Source organism: Lithobates pipiens, unplaced genomic scaffold (genome assembly GCF_037356315.1).
Source record: "Lithobates pipiens isolate NorthernLeopardFrog02 unplaced genomic scaffold, aLitPip1_a1.2 Scaffold_23, whole genome shotgun sequence".
Taxonomy (NCBI): domain Eukaryota; kingdom Metazoa; phylum Chordata; class Amphibia; order Anura; family Ranidae; genus Lithobates; species Lithobates pipiens.
The window spans coordinates 109191601-109212296 of record NW_027507785.1 but is presented as its reverse complement, the minus strand read 5'-3'; the positions used below and the strand labels follow the sequence as shown (position 1 = coordinate 109212296).

At 39.9% G+C, this 20696-nt stretch overlaps 1 protein-coding gene across 15 annotated transcripts in view; it reads left to right on the top strand.

The window, feature by feature from the left end:
• The window catches only part of IQSEC1 (IQ motif and Sec7 domain ArfGEF 1), a 1458014-nt gene that overhangs the window by 1243859 nt on the left and 193459 nt on the right, over window positions 1–20696 (top strand). The window contains exon 1 of one of the 15 annotated variants that reach the window (XM_077452172.1): window positions 5334–5530. The exons of 13 other annotated variants lie outside the window; for them this stretch is intronic. In XM_077452172.1, coding sequence (XP_077308298.1) covers window positions 5466–5530 — 65 coding nt within the window. In that variant the 5' untranslated portion in view covers window positions 5334–5465. Of the gene's footprint in view, window positions 1–5333; window positions 5531–20696 lie in introns of those variants that run through there. One more of the 15 variants, XM_077452173.1, reaches the window with a different exon arrangement.

Sequence of the window (20696 nt, the reverse complement as noted above, 5' to 3'; positions counted from 1 at the left end):
ATTTTTGGTCAATCTTACACTAATGCCTGTGGGTACTTTACAGTAGTATGCCACTTTTTAGGTCACATAGGGCAAAACTTTATTGCACTCCACTCCTTTGCTCCTGGTAGACACAGATACAGCCCTGTGTAGATTTCCAGTGGCCATGCAGCAGATATTTAACAGCTTCAGCCCCAGAAGATTTTGCTGCTGAATGACCAGGCCATTTTTTGCAATTTGGCACTGCGTCGCTTTAACTGACAAGTGTACAGTCGTGCACCGCGGCACCGAAACGAAATTGATATCCTTTTTTCCCCACAAATAGAGCTTTCTTTTGGTGGTATTTGATCATCTCTGTGTTTTATATTTTTTGCGGTATAAACAAAAAAAGAGCAACAGGACTAGGGACTAGTATATGGACTATGGTTTCCACCTGTCCATGATTCACCTGGATAGTTTGGGTTTGGAATCGTGTCCAGGTTTCAAAGTGCTTTAAACCTGGACACATTCAGACTATATTATGGCTTCCCAGCAGGGTTGCTGGCTGCAGTTGTCTAAGCCGAGAATATCTGTTACACAATCTTTCACACTGCCCAAAGCTAAGACTAACCATCAATGTTGCTTTTTTTTTATTTTTTTATTATCTGCTATTATTTATATACTGTATAAAAGAACACATATTGCACTTGATGTGAGGCTGCAGAGATCGGGCAATGTCTCACTGCCTGTGATTAGCGCTGCACCGACTTCTTGGCGGGCTCTGCACGTGGAGTATGCGAACACACCTGAGCTCATCCTTACTTAACTTGATTAACTCATATGATTAATTAATTTAACTTAATTCATATGATTAGACATGTTATTAAATTGCAAAATGTATGTATAGTTTATCCTATAAAAAAAAACATTGCTGTGCGCCGCTAAAGTGTTCGGGTTTGACTTGAAGAAAAAGTGGCCACCCTAATATGGACAGAACTTTTACCTAAAGTCTACAATGGCGCATTCACTACAATAGAAAAAGATATATACCTGAGATTACAATGAAAAAAAATACACACTGTGTGTATGTGTGCGTATATATTATATGAATGAGAGAGAGTATTTTATATTTGCAATTATATATCAATATTGTCATTATAGTGGTGGTACCATCATCTGAACCCTAAATACAATGTTTAACAACCAGTAAAAAGCTGCAGGGTGACAAATACCTGGATATCTATAGTCTGGCCACAAGTAGACTTTACATATGCCAAATATTGTCTAATCTTTCTAATATTGACTGGGTTTTGTAGTTATTTTGTCTTTGTACGAGGCATTAAATCTGCAAACAATGTCTAGCCAGACTATTTTTGTGCTCTGCACAGAATAGCCACGCCATACTGCTTACTATATTTAGCTGAAAAATATGATGTCATTTTGCCCGCAGTAGTCCGCCTCCTGATGATTTTTACCTTAGAGCATGCCCCAAAACACTGTTTAGAATCCCAAGCACAGCCTGATGGCTGTGAACAAGCTCCAAATAAAAGCTCATCTTACACACGCGTGATGGTAGAAAAACAGTGGACCAGCAGGAGCTGTAAGGAGGAAGGGGCTGCAGTAATAGAGATGGCTGGCATGGAATAACAATGAAGGAGATCTTTCCTTTATAGTAGAAGTGCAGCTATTAATAGCATGACCAGGGACAGAGACAAAATCCTGCAGCGTGTTCCTTTCTGCTCAGTCAGCTCTGCTTTCTTTTTGCAGCCAGTGTGCCATGCTGTGCTGTCCCTCCGTCATATTGGTAGCATTTACATTGTGTTCTAGTCGGAGGTGGTTAAGGCAGATAGAGGACAATGTTTGGTTGACAACTATGAGTATAGGTAAAACAGTGACAGGGCCTTCTTCAATATGTACTGTGTAGTTATTGTACAAAGGCTTTTATGTCTATTTAACACATAGTACTGGGTCATTTGAACAGTAGATTTCTTTGACGGTTTTCCAAGAGAGGAAAGTGATGGCTGCATATCGTTTCATAGGGTGGGTTTCCTGATATTAACAACAGTGGCCCATCGGAAGTCTTGTGACAAGGTGACAATGTAGGAGCACAACAGAGACCTTCAGTCACCCTTTGACAGGAAGTTTCTGAACAAGGACTTTCATTGCACGATCATCAGATATTATTTTAGAAAAAGCTGCAGATTTAGAAAATATTGAAAATGACTTCTGAAATGACATTAGAGTTAGTACTAAAGGTTCAGTGTTTTACTACAGATACATCCCTCTGACTCTATTAATCACTTGCCAATTAACCCATTGCCACCATCGCCCCACAGCACTATGATGATCTGAATGCTGGGAGGTGGAGGCAGGATTTCTGATCGTGTGACCACTGTGATTGGCACAATTCTCACATGATCTCAAGTATGCATCGGGAGATGCCAGTGACAGCTTAGTTACTGTACTGTGAGCACACTCTTAGCACAGAAAAGCCATTCCCCTTGGACGCCTATGTGTGACAGCTTGACATTAAAGCTCACATGCCCAGCTGCTGCATATATGTGTACACTGGCAGGAACAGATGAATGATTTGCAGCAATACCACTAAACATTTTCTTAAAAAAATAAATAAAACAAACAAAAAAAAGCTCCTGGTTCTCTCCTCCAGTCTATATCTCTCCTTGGAGTCTAATAATTCCTAGTGCCCTCACACATATGCGCCAATGCGGTGACATCCTAATTTATATTCCCTTGGGTAGCCTGTGCATGTCCAAAAGGTGTACTGTGAGCATGTATGTCTCCTCGGGACTATATTCCTCTGTGTAGTCTAATAATTCCTAGTGCCCTCACACACATGGGCCAATGCTGTGACATCCTCATTTCTATTCCCTTAGGTAGCCTGTGCATGTCCAGCAGGTATACTTCCAGATAGCAAGGATAACTTGCCACAAAGTTGTGGCAGTGTTGAATTGTAATGCCCCGTACACACGATCTGATTTTCCGACAACAAATGTTGGATGTGAGCTTGTTGGCTGAAAGTCCGACCGTGTGTATGCTCCATCGAACATTTTTTGTTGGACTTTCTGCCAACAAATGTTGGCTAGCAGATTCTCAAATTTTCAGCCAACAAAACTTTGTTGTTGGAATTTCCAATAGTGTGTACACAAGTCCGACGCACAAAAGTTCATGCATACTCAGAATCAAGCAGAAGAAGCCGCACTGGCTATTGAACTTCCCTTTTCTCGGCTCGTCTTACATGTTGTACATTACCGCGTTCCTACATTCGTAATTGTTGGCCAACATTTGTGTGACCGTGTGTATGCAAGACAAGTTGGAGCCAATAACCTTCGAACAAAATTCCTTGGTTTTGTTGTCGGAAAGTCCCATCATGTATACGGGGCATAAGTGTGTTAACTTGCTGCACATTTTCACTGGCAAGTTGTACACTTGCAGAACACTTGAAGCACAAGTTCTAGTTGACACTTTTCCAATTTGTAGCGAATTTGCATGGCAAGTCTCTATCAAGAGCAAAGTTGCAGTGGTGAGTCTACAGCAAGAGCTCTGCAAGTCTACAGCGTGAAAATGTAGCCACCGTGACCCCTGTGGTGTTATGGCTATTGCACAACATAACTGAACAATAAGCACAATGTTTGCAAAGAAAGTTGATCTGGTATCATGCAGTGCAGACTTGCTGCAACTGTGCAATAAACTTGTGAAGCCTGGCAAGTCTAGCAATAGCCTAGCAAGTCATTTTCAAACTTGCAGCACAATTGCTTGCTATCTTAGTGCGCATGTATCCCAAGAACTAAATCCTACCTTGTGGTCTAAAAATTCCTAGAGCTGTCGCACGTTCACCGGTGCAGTTACATCCTCCTTTCTATTCCCTTAGGTAGCCTGTGCATGTCCAGCAGGTATACTGGTATACATTTAAAGGTGGCTCTGGCGGGGCTTTATAGATCCCTGCAAGCCAAGAACCCCCCTTAAAATAGAAGTTAATGTCCTCGATGGGGACACTTGGTAAAAAAAGAAAACAGAAATGCTGAAATGGCAGAAAACGTAGCACACAATTTGAGTGCTGCTGCAGTCATCATAATTAAAAAAAAAAAATACTCTTTATTATCAACATTTAAATCTTATATGGGATGTTAGTACATGGGTTTACATAAACATTAAAAAAAATGTAGACTGCAATTGCTGACCTCCTCCTAAAAAGGCTAATTTCCTGGCAGTCTCTGGCCTCAATACTTTTTGAACCAGGACAAACATGCAACTAACATTTTCAAAAGAAAAGTTCAGAATTGCCGTTTGTGGATTTTCTCAGTGTATTTTTGTTTTACAAAGCACATACTTCTCAGTTTAGCAATTAGAATGTCATGCCGCACATACTTCTCAGCTTAGCAATCAGAATGTCATGCCGACATCATGCTATAGAACACACTGCGATTTACATCTGGAACATTACAGTCTGCCTTTATGGTAGAGCATGCTGTGCTTTGTAGTTCATCATGTTTGCAGCATTTGATAGTCTGCCCACTGCAGACACTTTACTAACAATAACATGTCTGTTTAAAGACATGATATATAATATATCACAAGATAACAAGATATATATATATATATATATATATATAGATATCTATATATATATATCTATATATATATATATATATATATATATATATATATATATATATATATATATTATTAGCCTATTCAATTACTCAATTACCCTTCCTTCCCCAGTGCAATCCTTCTCCCCCAATGTATGGCTCTATTGTATTCCAAAAGAAATGTGTCCCTAAATTTGTATTGTACTGCTGTATCATCCCAACAAGCTGTCCTTTCTCTGTTTCCTGCACACACCCAGCCTCACTTCTCTCTGCTAGTGGAAAATGTATTCTTTCTTAGGATAGGAAGTTTTCAAAATTCCTTAGAGATAAACTAGAAACATGATTTCATCATGCACATACTCAAATGTTACATTAAGCATGACTGATCCTCTTTTGTTTACAGTAATCACATTTGTGTAGCACTTACTTGTAATTTATTGACAGATGTGTATTTATACATATCACATCCATGTATGTAGACTAGCTATAGACCCAGACATGAATAGAATGTGTTTTCCTGAACTATTAAGATAAATCAACTTCTGCTATTTATTTGCAGCTGACTGTAGTACAGATTTCTGTTTCTTCCCAGTATAAAGTGCTGTTTCCAGTTCAGGACTATTGTAGTTTCCTGTTCCTTCACTGGGAAAACACAAGGCAAAGCAGTGGGCAGCAAATGAGAGCAGTTTAATCCTGTGTCCCTCCTCCTGCTCTCCCCCCTATCCCAGCTCTCCAGCCATCCCCCCATCCTCCCCTGGACTGGAAGGGTGGACCTCTCGGCTGATTCTTCCGGATCACTGCAAAAGCAGCAAGAGGAGGGTCAGGGGGGCACAGGATGTTGGGGTCCCAGCCGTGTTGATATGACACTGTCACCTTGTACTGTCCCTTCACCAAGCCATGTGGTGCCTGCAGTGTAACTCCGAGAGGACCCAGTCTCTGCTGGAGCTTGAACTGGACAGCTGGTAATACAGTATTTTTATATATAGATACAAAGACACACATCTAGGACCCTCGTGTAATGCGTATTATGCATGCCACACAGTGTATAGTCTGTCGATACAGTACGCATTTTTCTTATTAAATGTTCTAACATTTTCATTCAATAGTTGTACATGACTGCAAGCATTAGCATTGAAGAGAAAAAAAGACATTAAAAACTGCACTATACAATATAGACAGTTTTAAATCCCTAGCAATCACAACAATGCTGCTCTGAAGATATAAGGTTTCTATTCATAAACATAAAGCAATGCATTGTACGATATAAAGCTAAAGTATACAGTACATACAGTATAAGGTGATAATGTTCTGCATCAACCACAGTACTTTGTAGTATACATAACAAAGTGGAGATCAGGATTTCTCAGACGGTGGGAGGTGTCCCAGGGGTACTTCTGCTTGTCAAATATATTCAGATTTAGAAAGTAAAGTTTTTGCAAACTAAAAATAATATTAAAAGCATATTTGAGTAAAAGTATTTGTTTAAAACAAAAGGCAATGTTTGGAACATATTTATGTGTTATTTTTCTGGCCTTGGCAATTTTGTTGCTTTCAACCACAAACATTTTCTTGTTTAAAGCAACTAAATGAGAATCAGTCGAAAAAATGTCTTTGTGAGGAGGTTTTGATCATTTTCCACCTCATTTACCATCATTTTGCTGCTGCAAAGAAGAAAACAATCGTGACCTGAAAACTTTTTAGAAGAGACCAAATAATGTGTCTTGCAATAGGGGTCAGTGCAAAATGTACTGATGTCAAAGGGGGGGGGGGGGTTCAGTTTGGATGAATTACTACTGGGAAGGGGTATTTAATCTGATATTGTTGAGAAACACTAGTAAGGACAATGGCAAAATGAAACTTGCTGCAAAACACACAGCATTCATGTCCACACATACATTATACAATTTCCGTGTACAATTTTCCTTTAGATTTACCAAAACCTTATAATATAAGGTCAAACCTAAATGTTTTCCATTTGTATACAGTGAGACAAGCCCTTGTTGAAGGCAAATCTAAAGAAAACGGAATAAGAAAAATATATAATGTATGGCTTGTTTGGCACGTTTGTTACCTATGGCAAATATGTAGAGAACTAAGAGCCTATACTTTTTAGGATGTACCCACACTGGCAGTTTTAAACGTACCCTGCCAAGGAGTCAGCACCTTCCCAGTTTTCTCACTTCTCCTGCCCTCATCTGCTGCCAGATCACCTTAGGAACATCTGATACCTCTGAAAATAGGCACGTGACACTAACCCTGCCACCCACAACACAGTATTTAGTCCCCGCATGACCAATCACAGTGACATTGAGGAGCTGTCATGTAGGGGTAGGGGATGTGCATATCCCTTTTGTAAGTGTCAACTTGCTTGGTAAGTTAAACTTTAGTGGTGGTTTAGCTGTGGATTGGTGAGGTTGGCAGAAAAGGAGGTGCGCATTATGGTTATGGTTCCTCTCCTAAAGTGTTTAACCGCTTCAGCCCCGGATGATTTTTTGCGATTAGGCACTGCGTCGTTTAACTGACAATTGCGCAGTCGTGCGGCGTTGCACCCAAACAAAATAGAGCTTTCTTTTGGCGGTATTTGATCACCTCTGCAGTTATTATTTTTTGCACTATAAACAAAAAAAGAGCGACAATTTGGAAAAAGATGCAATATTTTTTACTTTTTGCTAAATAAATATGCCCCAAAAATATCTAAAAAAAAACATTTTTTTCCTCAGTTTAGGCCGATATGTATTGTATATGTATTCTACATATTTTTGGTAAAACAATCGCAATAAGGATATATTGATTGCTTTGCGCAAAAGTTATAGCATCTACAAAATAGGGGATTGTTTTATGGCATTTTTATTACTATTTTTTTTTTACTAGTAATGGAGGCGATCTGCAATTTTTATCAGGACTGCGACATTATGGCAGACACATCGGACACTTTTGACACATTTTTGGGGCCATTGGCATTTATACAGTGATCAGTGCTATAAACATGCATCGATTACTGTAAAAATGTCCCTGGCAGGGAAGGGGTTAACACTAGGGGGCGATCAAGGGGTTAATTGTGTTCTCTAGTGTGTGTTCTAACTGAAGGGGGATGGGACTGTGTAGGGGAGATGACAGATCGCTGTTCATACTCTGTATGAACAGACAATCTGTCTGTTCTCCCCTCAGAGAACAGGAAACTGTGTGTTTACACAGATCCCGATTCTCGGTGTGTCAGCAGCGATCGCGGGAACCCGGCGGTGATCGTGACCACCGGGCACTTGCATCGTCGTGGGGGAGAGCAGCGGGTGCGCACGCCCCAAGTGGCCACAGGGCGAAGTGACCTAACATAACGTCTTTTCGCCCAGCCCTGCATTCTGCTGCAGTAAAATTGCGGCGGCTGGTCGGCAAGTGGTTAATGCTAGTGCTCCATGTCTTGTTGCTCACACTTACCTCTATCTCTAGTTGGAGTAGCAGAAGGTGGGCTATGTACTGAACCAGCTGACAAAATGAGCAGGATTGTACAGACCCCCATCCCATCATGTCCAAATAAAAAGAAGAGAAAGGTCAGAAGACAAATTAGATACAAAGCTGTAGCATTTAAACATGAGGTCAAACCAGTACAGGCTGATGCTAAAATGATCCAAAAAATGGGTAAAGGATTAGAACTATCAGGGGCTGTATATTCTTCAACTTTTTCATGACTGTCAACTTTGATAGACTTTTCAGTAATCCGTTAATCAAAGCAGTGTCTGGCTCACCTCACCACTGTTGTGTACATTTGTTGCCAGAGCCACAGATCAAATATTTCCACCTTGTTCAGTAAGTTAGTACACACGGCAGTGATGCACACCTGTCCTAACCCCAAAGGACCACACAGGCCTCAATGAATTCGTTGCTATGAGGTGTTATATGGTACATACCAAAAAAAAAAAAAAAATGTTAATCAATTCACAAACTTGGACAAAAACTGTATGGACAACCCAGTTGTAATTATTTGACTGTGTGTTTTTATCCTGTTTTTTCCTAAATGTCTGGCTGCATTGTCTGCGAGCATCATGTTACTTTGCTCACATTGCTGAGTCTAATTGAGTGATGTAATTTCCTTGCACATGCTACATTGTTTTACTATTGTTCTAGCTGCCATGCTCTAATGCCCTGTTCCTACGGAATTCCGCTGAAACTGTCTTGCATACACACGATCACACCAAAGTCCGACCGTCAAGAACGTGGTGACGTACAACACTTACGATGGGACTAGAAAAAGGAAGTTCAATAACCAGTAGCCAATAGCCTCCGTCTTGTACTTGCTTCAGAGCATGCGTCGTTTTTGGTACGTCGGTAAAGGCATACAGACAAGCAGTTTTCCCAATAGGAATTGGTTCCGTCGGAAATATTTAGAACATGTTCTCTTTCTAGGTACGTCAGAATTTTCGAGACAAAAAAGTCAGATGAGGCATACACATGATTGGAATATACGATGAAAAGCTTCCGTCTGACTTTTTCTGTTGGACATTCCGCTCACGTGTACGCAGCATAAGCGTTCCTTGAAATAATAAAATGTACAATGGACATTTAAAAGGGCCCACAATAACTGAAATAACTGCCTGCTGAGGATCAGACAAAAATGTCATAACCTTTTTAACATGGAGAAAAACCTAAAGTTACTTTCAGGTTTCAGGGAACCTCTGCCAGTAGTCACAATATCTACAGCTCACATTACATTAGCCTGGTGGTCCATGGGAAGAATGCTTCTTATGTTAGTGGTCAGTAGAAAGAATGTCCCTCTTACAGATGGCTTAAAAGATCATTGTTAGTAGTTATATATCTGAGAGGCAGAAACTTCTCACTGCTGAAGGAACCCCTAGCAACTTCTAGAGGAACTAGGAATTAAGGGTTCCACAGAATTCTGGGGTGCGAAAGGCTTGCCTAATGGGGTTACCTCATACAATCCCACAGGACCATTCTTAGCTGTTATAGTGATTGGGCATTTACTTAGTCCAATTACTTTTGTTTCCCTCCAGATAAACTGTTGCATGGACAATCTGCTTGCCCGTAAGGTCACACCTCGCATAACCTAAGCAGAAATGTTTATGTGACCCCAGCATGTCTGTCTAATTGCTACTTGCCCCAATGAGCATGGTGTCAAGGATACCTCATAGACATTGGGTCCTTGCCTAAACCTTCAATCAAATAGTAACTCGCTCTCACTGCTATATCCATTAAACTGATTAAAGATGACAAATTAGATTTTTGTTATTATTGCCCTTTACAGTGTCACCTGTGTAAGATTACGAGAGATGCTCTCAGAGTGCAGAGATGGTCAACGTTATTACTTATGCAAAATATGCAGTTCTAGTTACCAATCCATGTCAGACAAAACTGTATTTTCTAACATGTAGGCATTTTGAAGCAAGATGTTGTTTTTTATTGTAATTTTGCCCTTTCAGGTCACCACCTACCTATGTTCACCTACTGTACTCCTCAACTATACTCACTCACCACCGCCTCTCAGCTTTGGTCTAGGAATTTGATCTGAGCATGCGTGGCACTTTGTCCGATTGGAATTCTCTACACACATTCAGACAAAGTCCGATCGGATCATGTTGTCGGAAAGTTTTATAGCCCAGCTCTAAAACTTTGTCTGTCGGATATTCCGGTGGAAACAGTCCGATGGAGCCCACACACAGTCAGATTATCTGACAACACGGTCCGATCTGACATTTTCTGTCGGAATGTCCGACCGTGTGCACAAGGGCTAACTCTTTCCTTATTCTTTCCTTTCTTAACTTGCCTCTCTTTGGGTACAATTACCTCTTCCTGCCATCCCTAATTGGCTGACAAAAAAAAAAAAAAAGAAGAGGAGGGTCCTAATGCAGATATCTAAACATGTCAGTTTAAATCAGGCATAGACCCCTCCCGAAGGACATAAATATAGCAATAATAACACAAATGATATCTCAGAAAGTAAAATGTCAGTACCATATTATAGAAAGTTTATATTTGTAGTAGATGATGGTGCGGTAAATACGATACTGTTTACTTATTTTGTACTTCTGTTTTATTATGGAAAATCTGAAAACTTGAAAAAAAAACATTGAAACAAAAAAAGCATATATAAAAAATTGAATTACATATATCCCTCTCTCTATAGCACCTCCTATTGGCCCATCCTTTATACAGCATATAACACTTCAAACCAAAGGACAATGTCATAAAACCATCAAGAACATCAAAGATAGAATACCCAGAACATCTATATACATTATGATACATCTATATATATGAAAAGTGGATGAGGTCTCTCTCAACATGTTTCACTTGTCACTTCCTCAGGAGTGGCTCATCAATACACGGGGAACACACTCACCCCAACAAGGTTCATGGGGGCCAGCAGCAGAGCAGACATCAACGGTGCAAGCACGAATCCTTAAGAATGTATGTGTGCCTCCACAGTGTAGGTATATGTATTAACCAAAACACGCGAGACTCTCCGATGCTCTATTGAGTGCTGGAGTGGCAGAGCACAGAGCGGTCACTGACAGCCACAATGTAGCAAGAACTGAGCGATCAGGGGCCTTTGATGGCTCAGTTTTCTGTGTAGAGCAAGCAGAGGACGACTGCAGCATCAGATCGTTGCTGCCTTCACATAGGTGAGCAATAGTTGTTTAATTTTTTTTCTTATCCCGCACTCTTAATTTTATTTTTTATATTTTTTTAGACAAAGTCTATTTTAAAGATGGTTACAAATCCGTTTCCCTTTTTATTTGTATTCTGGTCAGCAAGTTGGTTGAAATATATGTCTTTTGATTACTGCCACAACAATCTGCTTTTGTGTATATACATTTTGGTTTGTGGGTTTTCAGTGAATACAGCATGTAATATCCTCTGTGATTACAGCAAAAAAAAGCCAGTTACATGGGTATAACACAATGTGAAATCCCCTTTCTTTAGGACCACAGGCTATGTCTGTATTTTTAGAAATACTTACAATGTCTGTGGTTTGGATATACCTGGGAGAGCTGATATAATACACCAACGTGCTATAGGAGCCTGACTGGTTATACTATCCCGTTAATTTAAAATATCTTAAGATTCCCTGTAGGCGATATATATAAATTACAGTATGTGGCAAATTAGTAGATCTTTCATACAAAGCAGTTCTGACTCTCTTGAGGGGTTAGCAGAGCGTATTGTGTTACTTTATCCACACCTAAAAGAACTAGCGAGAAATTACTTTTTATTACTTCCACACCTGTCACAAGGGAACTAATGACTGCCATCCTACTGAAATTGGTAGCTGGCTGTGTCTTAGGGCTCATTCACATAGATGTCTAAAGTGCTGCATGTAGATGTGTACAGCCTGTTGTTTTATACATATAAAAACGCAGCTCTATAGGAGCTATACACACAGCTGCTGCCAAGGCCATACATATTTTCTGATTTTATGCCCGTTAGAAGACTTGTACGCTCTTAACGCTGTACTTGTCTAAACACAAGTATTTTAGGTGCGTATTGTCTGCAGAATGTTCTGCTGGTTGCAAGAACCTGTGTACTGTGCAGAAAATGTGCCATGTCCCTGTATGCATCTAAGCAAGTTATTTAGGTGCATATTTAATACAAAAAACTGTTTTTAAAAAACGTAATACACACTTCAGCCCTGGAATTTACCCCCTTCCTGACCAGAGCACTTTTTTACAATTTGGCACTGCGTCACTTTAACTGGTAAATGCTGTACCTAAACAAAATTTGCGTCCTTTTTTTCCCACAAATAGAGCTTTCTTTTGGTGCTATTTGATCACCTCTGCGGTTTTAATTTTTTGCACTATACACAAAAAAGAGCAACAATTTAAAAAACAAAACAATATTTTTGACTTTTTGCTATAATAAATATCCCCAAAAAATGTTTTTAAAAAACAAATTTCTTCATCAGTTTAGGCCAATATATATTCTTCTACATATTTTTGGTAAAAAAAAAAAAAATCACAATAAGCGTATATTGATTAGTTTGCACAAACGTTATAGTGTCTACAAACTGTGGGAAAGATTTATTGCATTTTTATTATTATTTTTTTTACTAGTAATGGCGGTGATCCACGATTTTTAGTAGTATTGTGATGGGTAGATCGGACACTTTTGACACATTTATGGGACCACTGACATTTATACAGCTATCAGTGCTATAAAAATGCATTGATTACTGTGTAAATGATACTGGTAGGGAAGGGGTTAACACTAGGGGCGATCAATCGGTTACATGTGTGTTCCCTCAGTGTGTTCTAACTGTATGTGGATAGGACTGAGTAGGAGAGGAGACATATCACTGTTCCTACATAGTAGGAACAAATTACATGGCTCCTCTCCTCTGACAGCACAGGTATTTGTGTACACTTATATTTGAAAAAAAATGATTAACAAAAGCTGGACATTCTCTTTAAGAGCCTGTTGTTCCCTAAGGCTCTATGTACACTAGCAGCTCATAAACTCGAGTTTTTGCCAAAACTCCTAAACTCAACTCTATAAAAGCCTATTTGTCCATGTACATGTAGGCTTTTAGGATCAACTTTGTCCCATGTGAATCAGCATAAAAAAACCCTAATGAACACCGCTTGTAGATATCTCCTTACTTGCATAGTATTTTTGTAATCCCTTTTGTTTAGAATGATGTCACTGAGCATGCCCATATCTCCCATGATTTACGGCACACTCTGTGTACTTGTCTGTCTATTATTAGAACTTTCGATGGCACAACATTGAAATCCCATGAGACTGCATAATCACTCAGAGCTTCCTCCTACACCCCATGTGAACATGTGACATCACATGGAGTGAAAAAAAAGGCATGGGACAGCATTACTACAGTCTTTTCAGCTGAAGCTGATAAGACTGACAAACACTAGATAATCGGCACAAGTAAGTACTATGACATAAAACAAGTCAGCTATGAGTAGGGAAGCAGGGTTGCCATAGAAACGTTGGAATGAGAAGGAGGCTTGGTTAACAGAACAGGAAGTGCTCAATATAAGGGCGGAAATACACTCTACTGTGGATTCAGAAAACAATACTTAAGATGGCAATGCCTTACCCCTGGAAACAAGTTTTTTAAAGGTTCTTTAAACAGTAATAAATTTGCGATTTGGGCTGGATTACAGTGGCTATAGTTTGATAATTACTTATTATAATGGACTAAATGAAAAGAAGCATCAGAGTGGGAGAGTTTTGCTTCCTCTTTAAGATTCACCTCCTGAATGTAGTTCAAATGTACTTGAAGCCTTAGATTGTTCAGATGTATCAGCACTAATTACTCCCCCTAGCTGGCATTTTACTACTATAGCCAATGGGTGGGGGGATGGGTGGTAGTAAAGCATAACAAGGCAAACTTGGAGATCCAAGCTCTCTATTTATCTTGTTTTACTATTATAACCAAAAGCGACAGAAAAGCCCTAATTTTGTGTTGTCTCCAGAACAGGAATAGAGGAGAAATCTTCCAGTGAGAACCAGGGATTCCTTCACTTTGGATGGATTTCCCCTCACTTCCTGTTTTGGCTATGGAACAGGGCGTTAAGGGAAATCTCCCCAATGGGACACAGATGACAACAAAACAAAAAAAAAACTAAGAAGGGTTATAACCCTTCCTTGCCTGTAGTTCTACTTTAAATGATAAATAGATCTCTATGCATTAGGCTCAGACTGGGAACTAGCACCTCATTTTAACGGTTGGTATTCTGAGCATATGTAGCAACTGGCTGTGGAGTGTAAAAAATGAAATCCTCGACCCTTATTACTTCACTGGGTTTTCCATGCCAACTACAGATGTTCAAGAATGTTCATTAACACTGGAGCCTACAGTTCCATTTCTAGTCTGGGCAAGCCAAGCCTAGGTCACGTCCAGTAATGCCAACTATAAAGCTTATTATACAGGACTGCCATACTATAAAACTAACGCCTTGTATCCCAAAAGTAAGATATTGTAAAGCTACATTTTACAGCAAGTCTAGTCTTTTTTTTAATCATCTTAGTCTCTCTAAACATTTCCTAAAACATTGCTGCCAATAAAAGCAGCTTCTGGTTGAGCTCACTGGCTGCCAGGACTTTGTGCCAGCAAAGCTGAACCTTTGATGGATGGTCACTTCCTGAAGACATGTTAAAGGATTCTGAGAGGAGAGCGGGTGGTAGTGGATAGACTGTGGTTGCTGTGGAAATACTGTTTTCTCTGGAGCTTTTACAATAAATCTAATTGTGTCATGTAATCAGTATTCACCAGGGAAGGAAACACATTTACTCCTTGTTCCCATCACTGGGGCCCTGGTCTCTGGGTTCTTTAAGGAAAAATGTTTTGTTGTTAGTGTGATCTAACAATCCAGAGTTGCTGTAGGAAACAAAACGTTATTTACGATAACTGACCTATTTGTTTAATAAAATGTATAGGAAGATCTGGACTTGATGGCATTCAGTTTGCTACAGCTTTGTGTATCATTAACATTGGCCTTTTTAAAATATAAAATACTGGTTTTCACCTTTTTTTTTTCATAATTTCTTGCATCTCAGTGCTGTTGATCTCCTGCGTCCTCTTTGCATTCACACTAATGTTTGTTATATTACATTTCTCAAAGCACATTTCCCGATGGTAACAGCAGACTATGCGTGTGTAAGAGCCCTTTCACACGGCTTTCTGAACTGGTCCACCTGTCAGTTTTTCAGGTGGACCTGAACAGACGTTCCAAGCAGCTCTATGGACAGGCATATATAAACGGACTTCTATCTGTTTATACCTGCTACCACCGAGTCTGTCAAGGCATGGAAGAAAAAAGTTTTTCTGGACCGAATCGAGACGGATCTGAGGCAGCCTGATGTAAATGGACACTGGAGTCCATTTATATCTGACCACCCATAGAGTGATCATGGGTCTGCTGGACACAAGCTGAGTGGGCATGGATGTAAAAAAACTGACATCCAGCCCATTGGGTTCTGCTCACAGATCCCCTGCTGATTGGCATGACACCACGCCATGTGAAAGAGCCCTAATGTGTGTTGAAACAGATATTTATAACCTTCGTCAGAAGTCTGTGTCACAGAGTGACAACACAGAAGCAGATTTGGAAGAAAGGAAGTGTCTTCTAGCTGTAACAAGAGGTGCCTGGAAAAGGACCTTCATGACAAGTTACATAGTTACTAAGGTTGAATAAAGACACCAGTCTACCCAGTTCAACCTGAGTGTCTACAATTGTCCCTATCCCTGTACTTTGCACACTCACATCAGTCCCTACCCTCAAGGAGCTCACAATCCAAGGTCCCCATTCTTATACTAGGGCCAATTTTGGACAGAAGCCAATTAACCTACCTGCATGTCTTTGGAGTGTGGGAAGAAACCCACACAAGCACAGGGAGAACATGCAAACTCCAGGCAGGTAGTGTCGTGGTTGGGATTCGAACCAGCAACCCTTTTTACTGCTAGGTGAGACTGCTACCCACTACACCACTGTGCCGTCCCAAGGTTTAATAGGTATTATTTTAATGAAAGTTGCATATTTAAAAATATTGAAAGTTACTACTACTCACAGCTTTTGCTCACACTTTCATTTTAATGGCATAGACAATTCTGAAGATAATTTTTCTTTAAAGTGGTGTAAACCCTTACATGTACCCGGCGAAGTGTCTGGCCTCAGTTGGTACACAGAAATTAAATCCTCCTATGATAAGGTGTACTTGTTTATCTGCATTATTCCCTTTTCTACAGCCAGAAAAGCAGGGGTGCGGAGAGCTGATGTTACACTCTGCAGAGCTCAGTGAGGAGAGCTCTGAGAGTCGTCAGATGGGTTTATATGCCTTATGTCAATATATAAACCCTTGTCCATTCTCAGCTCTTTTATTCCTTGCAAGGCGGTGAAACCCTGAACAGGTACTATCTTGGGGTGTATCCCAGATAAAGATTTGTGTGACATCAGTGGGGTGGGACATGATGTCAGTATGACTGCAGTCTAAACAAAGAGACACATGAAACTGGAGTCTGGTCTAAAGAAGGTGAGGCAGTCACAACTGTTGCATTTGATTATAAACAGAAGAATCCTATAGATGCATTTAATACTATGTACAATGATTTATAAAAAATATTTTAGATCAGTGCCCCTTTAAGCACTGCCTAGCTATAGGTTGTTTTTTTGTGGGTATTCTTTTCACAGAACACATTAGCTGAAAATGCCATTTAAGATTGTGTTATGTTACTAGTTACATAGTAGGTGAGGTTGAAAAAAGTCCATCAAGTCCTACCTATGTGTGTGATTATATGTCAGTATTGCATTGTATATCCCTGTATGTTGTGGTCGTTCAGATGCTTGTCTAATCGTTTTTTGAAACTATTGATGCCCCCCCATGAGACCACCGCCTGTAAGCCAGACAAGCTGCCCATTCCTCAAAGGAGTTTAAGATTTATTTACTTACGTTATTTTCCTTAGAACCTTTAGCACATCCTCCTGGGCCTTATTTGGACATCTGCAAATCAATATTTAATTTACTTGTTTGAACTTGCAATCAGTCTTAGAATGGGTACCACAATAGGAATAGAGCATACTGCTTTCTGCAACACAAGAATCCGCTCTCTGCAGAGTAATCTAGGCTTTACATATAGACTTTACAATGCTGCTGTTTTCAGTAGAAAGTCTAGAATATTATAGTGTAATCAGTGAATTCTGAACTCTGCTTTTCACATATGAAGTACTCTTTAATCAGAATCTCACAAAAGCGAGTACACCTCTCACATTTTTGTAAATATTTTATTCTATCTTTTCATGTGACAACACTGAAGAAATGACACTTTGCCACAATATAAAGTAGTGAGTGTACAGCTTGTATAACAGTGTAAATTTGTTCCCGCCTCACAATAACTATAAATAACAGCCACTAATGTCTAAACCGCTGGCAACAAAATTGAGTACACCCCTAAGTGAAAATGTCCAAATTGGGCCCAATTAGCCATTTTCCCTCCCCGGTGTTATGTGACTTGTTAGTGTTACAAGGTCTCAGGTGTGAATGGGGCGCAGATGTGTTAAATTTGGTGTTATTGCTCTCACTCTCTCATACTGGTCACTGGTAGTGCAACATGGCACCTCATGGCAAAGAACTCTCTGAGGATCTGAAAAAAATAATTGTTGCTCTATGTAAAGATGGTCCAGGCTATAAGAAGATTGCCAAGACCCTGAAACTGAGCCACAGCATGGTGGCCAAGACCATACAGCAGTTTAACAGGACAGGTTCCACTCAGAACAGGCCTCACCATGGTCGACCAAAGAAGTTGAGTGAATGTCCTCAGCATCAAATCCAGAGGTTGTTTTTGGGAAATAGACTTATGAGTGCTGCCAACATTGCTGTAGAGGTTGAATGGGTGGGGGAGTCAGCCTGTCAGTGCTCAGACCATACGCTACACACTGCATCAAATTGGTCAGCATGGCTGTCGTCCCAGAAGGAAGCCTCTTCTAAAGATGATGCACAAGAAAGCCTGCAAACAGTTTGCTGAAGACAAGCAGGCTAAGGACATGGGTTACTGAAACCATGTCCTGTGGTCTGATGAGACCAAGATTAACGTATTTGGTTCAGACGGTGTCAAGCATGTGTGGCAGCAACCAGGTGTGTGCCTACAGTCAAGTGTGGTGGTGGGAGTGTCATGGTCTGGGGCTGCATGAGTTCTGCCGGCACTGGGAGCTACAGTTCATTGAGTCAATAATGAATGGCAACATGTTCTGTGACACACTGAAGTAGAGCATGAGACTGAGCCGCAGGGCAGTATTCCAACATGATAATGACCCCAAACACACATCCAAGACGACCACTGACTTGCTAAAGAAGCTGAGGGTAAATATGATAGACTGGCCAAGCATGTCTCCAGACCTAAACCCTATTGAGCATCTGTGGGGCATCCTCAAAAGGTAGGTGGAGGAGTGCAATGTCTCTAACCTCCACCAGCTCTGTGATGTCATCATGGAGGAGTGGAAGAGGACTCCAGTGGCAACCTGTGAAGCTCTGCTGAACTCCATGCCCAAGAGAGTTAAGGCAGTGCTGGAAAAATAATGGTGGCCACACAAAATATCAACACTTTGGCCCAATTTGGAAATTCTCTCTTAGGGGTGTACTTTTGTTGCCAGCGGTTTAGACATGAATCACTTGCCATGGGCACTTAAACCCCCTTCCTGCCTAGGCCAATTGTCCGCTTTCAGCGCTGTCGCATTTTGAACGACAATTGCACGGTCATGCAACACTGTACCCATATAGAGCTTTCTGGTGGTAAATAATCACTGCTGTGTTTTTTTTTTTTTTTTTGTTTTTTTTATACCTGTACCATTTTTATATAGGTAAAATATTTGAATATTGGGATTTTTTTGATTACCTGATGTTAAGCTATGACGTGCAGTAACCCAGAGCAGGAAATCAGATCTCATAGCTTAGAATAGATTGGACAGTAATAGCTCCTTGATTGTGGATTGGTCCCTGCACAGTGCTCTTTCCTTTGAAAGGAATGTATAATGTATTTTCATTGAGAATACATTTTGAGTTATTGTCATGTCTTCCTTAACTTTATGTATTACAAGCTTGCTCTTCCATGTTTTTAGATGAATTATGGAGATGTATAGATTAGCAACTAGGGGGAGCTCTCAGTGATTTTGTTTAATTTCTCTTGTTTTACAAAAGTTGAGATAAGATATCAGCCGCAGAGTTCATTGCAATGCATATACTTGATCTCTGAGATGAAGCAGTAAAGACAACCATCATGCAGAATTTTAAAGCCGGGCACAGAGCATGCATATGTAAAGAGAAAATATGACTGCACCCAGTGATATATATAATTAAAAATCATATAAAAATATTATGTTTGAAAACATTAACACTTAAATCATAACTTCACTTTTGTTGAGCAAAAAAAACATTTCTCTTTGGTTGATCTATGTACAGTGCAAGAATTATAACAGCCTTTGTGGCAGATTCCTACCTTTTGTTGTTCTGAAGAAATCACTGTTTGTGCCTCTGTGCTGCGTGAGTCTATTGGAAGTGGTTTCATAATTATCAGTCAGCTGTGCAGCTGCAGAGCACTAATGAGGAAAGCTGCTGGGCCTGCATCCCTTTAGACGTGCTACTATTGGGAGTTTCTCACCAAAAATAAAAATTTTGATGCAGGGGATGCCAAAAATCTGGCTTGTATTTTAGGCAGACTTCTGGGGAAATTGGTGAGCCAATCACATAAGCAGGAAATTATGTTTCTGGGCAGTGGTCATTACACATTCGGTGTACAGAAAAACTCCAGGTAGCCATATTACATTGCATTTTCAGAAAACTACAGCGGCTACAGATTGAAAAGGAAAGGTCATTTTTAATAACATTAACAACATGACTTGTATATGCTATATTATTTTTTCTTTATTTACAATTTTTTCCCCCATGAAAGTTGAGTTACCCTTTAACTGATATGATTATTTACATCAAGCTTATCTTGTTTTCATATAATTCTAAAGACCATTGTGCAGTCATTATACTACCTATAATGAAGTTCCCTGTGTATTGAGCGGTACCCCGTGAACTTCACTAGCTTCTTATCTCATCTATAGAAATCTATTCAATCATATACTTGTTTCTTTACTTGCTTAAAATCATACATTATTGTGCAATATAATTATTCACTAATTATTTCATTAGTGCAGGTTGCTACAACTTATTTAAAATGATTAGGTTTCCTATTCCATGAGCTGGAGCACAATGAACATTTAACTGCATATTTAAAGGGCTTTTCCATGGTCATTAAAATATGGAAAACCCCACATATTTAGGGCCGAGCTTGCTGTTATTGAAAAGTAAGGGATGCATGTTTTGTCTCAAGGTTTTAATTAAAGGTCGTGCAGAAGTGATGATGAACTTGTGTTTCATTGGTGTTCTGTCATCCAATTTACTGAAAAGAGGTTTCCATAGCCATATTTTGAAAAGTACTGCAATTTGCTTGACTTGTTTTTGCCTGTATGATGCATGGGCATGGATTGGCATGCTGACAATTTTAGTATTGCCTAGAAGTGTTGATGTAAACATTTCACTGCTAGAAGGCAAATAGCATCAGACCTACCAGAAATGCAGACTTGCCAAAAGACTGGATGGAAGTAGATTGTGAAAACGTAT